Source organism: Plasmodium gonderi (genome assembly GCF_002157705.1).
Source record: "Plasmodium gonderi DNA, contig: Chr14, whole genome shotgun sequence".
NCBI classification, from domain to species: Eukaryota; Apicomplexa; class Aconoidasida; order Haemosporida; family Plasmodiidae; genus Plasmodium; species Plasmodium gonderi.
This window is the reverse complement of record NW_021628939.1, coordinates 1,552,448-1,555,298: the sequence shown is the minus strand read 5'-3', so window position 1 is coordinate 1,555,298 and position 2,851 is coordinate 1,552,448. Positions and strand designations below refer to the sequence as shown.

Below are 2,851 nucleotides of genomic sequence, written 5' to 3'. Positions count from 1 at the left end.
CTTGGAAAATAAAATAGAAACATCGTTACAAATATTTTTATCTCGGATTCAGAATTCATATTATTCTAATTCAAATTGTCATATAAGTGGACACGGAAAGCAAACAAGTATTCCCGCGCATAATATTGAACATATGAACACAATGTTCGTGCGAATATTTATGTCTAATATATACACGTACCGAATGCTTGAAGTAAACCATTCATCTTTTTACTATGGAGCTATAGGAGATACAACATTATTCATAAATGTTTTCAGCAGTTCATTGGGGTCTTCATCTTCAAATGATATTTTGTGAAGCACAGTGAAAAGGGGAAATTTATTGGTTAAGTTGTTCTCTTTAATCATTTGATATACGTATTTTAGGGTTACGATTCCCTGTAAAAAAAAAAAAAAAAATAGCAAAATATGGTATTAAACACTTCAACAAAAATCAACACATTGATAAGCGGGATGGACACGTTTCCAATGGTTCATGCGTGTGGTATCTGTATTTTTCACATTAAAAAATAATCCCTCTTCTTTCCATTTTCACAATTTTTTTTTGTTATTCCACTAGTTATATTTTTTCCTTTGCGAAATTTTATATGTGAGAAAAAAAAAAAAAAAAGAAGAAATTATTAACCTGTAATTTTTGCCCCTTAAGGATTTCATTCTCCAATTGTGCCCACGTCTTCTTAGGTTTACTTTTCACAAACTCGGCAGAACATTTTGCGTTTCTTCCTCCCAAAAAGGATGTAATAACATCAGCCACTCCGCAGCTCTCAAAAAATATGTTCACATCAGTGTAACTAAAAAAAATTTTCCCAAACATAAATGATTCTTTAACTCCAATTCTGATAATTGCAGATTTGGAATTAGGGGAAGCTTCAAGCCCATCGCAAAATCCAGCTGCTAGGGTTATAATATTTTTTAATGCACCAAAAATCTGCGTGTCGTGGATATGCAAAAATAGTTGTGCAAATATGTAGGTATATTTTTAATACGTGTGGCAATAAGATATCTTTAAAATACATTTTGGGGATAATACATATATGCATAAACACATATATATATATATATATATATATATATATATATATATATATATATATATATATATATATGTATGTATTTTATTTTTTTCATCAGTTTTAACCTCAACTCCCACAGTTTCATTAACGCAGTTTATTTTAAAATATGGCAAATCGAAAACCATTTGCCATATTAGCAATGCATGTTTGTCATTTCCTCCTATGGTTGCTTCCGAGAATTCTTCCTTAGCAACATCCTGTATTACGTGGATAGACAGATTGAGAAATGGGATTGGGAACATTTAAGGACATAAAAATTTTTTTTTTTTTTTTTTTTTTTTAAAGAATAAGTGGATATGGGAAATGTCCAAGATGCACTTGTGTGTGCTTAAGAATGTAATATTTTGCACTGCTTCCATTCTTTACAGAAAGTTTAATGTGCATATATAGTAGCTCATAAATATATAATTAAATATGTGTATACGTACCATAGCTATGTTTGCACCTGACAAAGCACAACAAGGGATATCCAAATAATTACTAATGTACTTAGAACAAAGGTTCAATTGATTATTTTTAACAATAAATCCTTTAGTTAATGATATGGCCTCTGCGTGCTTCTCTATTTTTATAGATTTGTTTTCTTTTATTAATGCTAATACACTTTCCAGATATTGGGATGGGATAATAAATATTAACAGGTCAGCAGTGTTAATAACTTTTGATAAATCTGAATATGCAACAATGTTATGCGGTAAAGAAACTCCTTTTAAATATTTTATATTTTCATGTGTTTTGTTAATTATATCTGATATTTTTTCTCCGTTTACCATTTCATCTCGAATCCACATTTTTACTTCATTCTCAAATAAATAATTATTCTTTGCATTTGTTCCTACAATTTTGCTGATTGCGCTGGCCCAATTTCCACTGCCTAGGATTGATATCTGTATATGCGGATGAGTGTTGAAAAAAAAAGAACAAATAATAGTAATAATAGTAATAATGATAATACATAAATAAACAAATACGTAAATAAATAAACACAAATGTATCATGTACAGGTAAACAATCGTTAGACTCATGCGAATACACACTTGTCACTGCATCATAGGCTTTTATTCTATGTTTACAGTAGCACTGTGGGACAAAACAAAATGGTACATATTTGTATGAACCTGCACATATATATATCTGTGCTTGTGTGCACGTATGTATTTGTGCTTTGCTTGTTTGTGTGTTACCTTCAAAGGGCCTTCCTTCAATTTATCGAAAAGGTTCCTGTGCATATTTTTTAACTTATAAAAATGGCACGCTTGTAAAGTTAGGGTAGGGGATGGGTTGTATATACATATGCGTATTAAATATTATTTGTTTTATTTATTGAATTATTTCTTTATGAGAAAAAAGTACTAGCTAAAGTGGCTGTATTCTTTAGTAATTCTTCATAGTATTGGAATATGTGTGCCTATATAGATATTTACACACTATCGGTATGGTTATTCCCACAATTTCTCCTTTGATGTTATTTGAATATTTTTTGGGGTTTTCATACACCTCCTGTAGTATATGTGATAGTTTTTTTCATCTTTTATTTTTTAAAAATAATAGCACTTATTTTCTGTAATATATGGGCCCCTCCACCTCCCAAAAAAAAGAAAAAAAAAAAAAAAAAGTAGCCTCAAACAACAACAAAAAAAGTAAATTATTTTGTACCCCCCCCCCCAAAAAAAATATTATTTTTTTCGTCAATAAAGATTAATGAAATTTAAAAGAAAATCATTTTAACGTCACCCATTTGTAATACTTTATCTCTCTATTTCCATCATATGCTCATG

The 2,851-nt window shown here is 29.7% G+C and overlaps 1 protein-coding gene across 1 annotated transcript; it reads right to left on the bottom strand.

Moving 5' to 3' along the window:
- Positions 1–213: 213 nt before the first annotated feature.
- Positions 214–2,302, bottom strand: PGO_143410 (glycerol-3-phosphate dehydrogenase; the record flags this gene model as incomplete). Its single annotated transcript, XM_028690332.1, has 5 exons — positions 214–378; positions 626–928; positions 1,139–1,270; positions 1,502–1,960; positions 2,258–2,302. The coding sequence occupies 5 exons, from the start codon at positions 2,300–2,302 to the stop codon at positions 214–216; spliced, it is 1,104 nt and encodes a 367-aa protein (XP_028546133.1).
- Between the last annotated feature and the right edge of the window lie 549 nt (positions 2,303–2,851).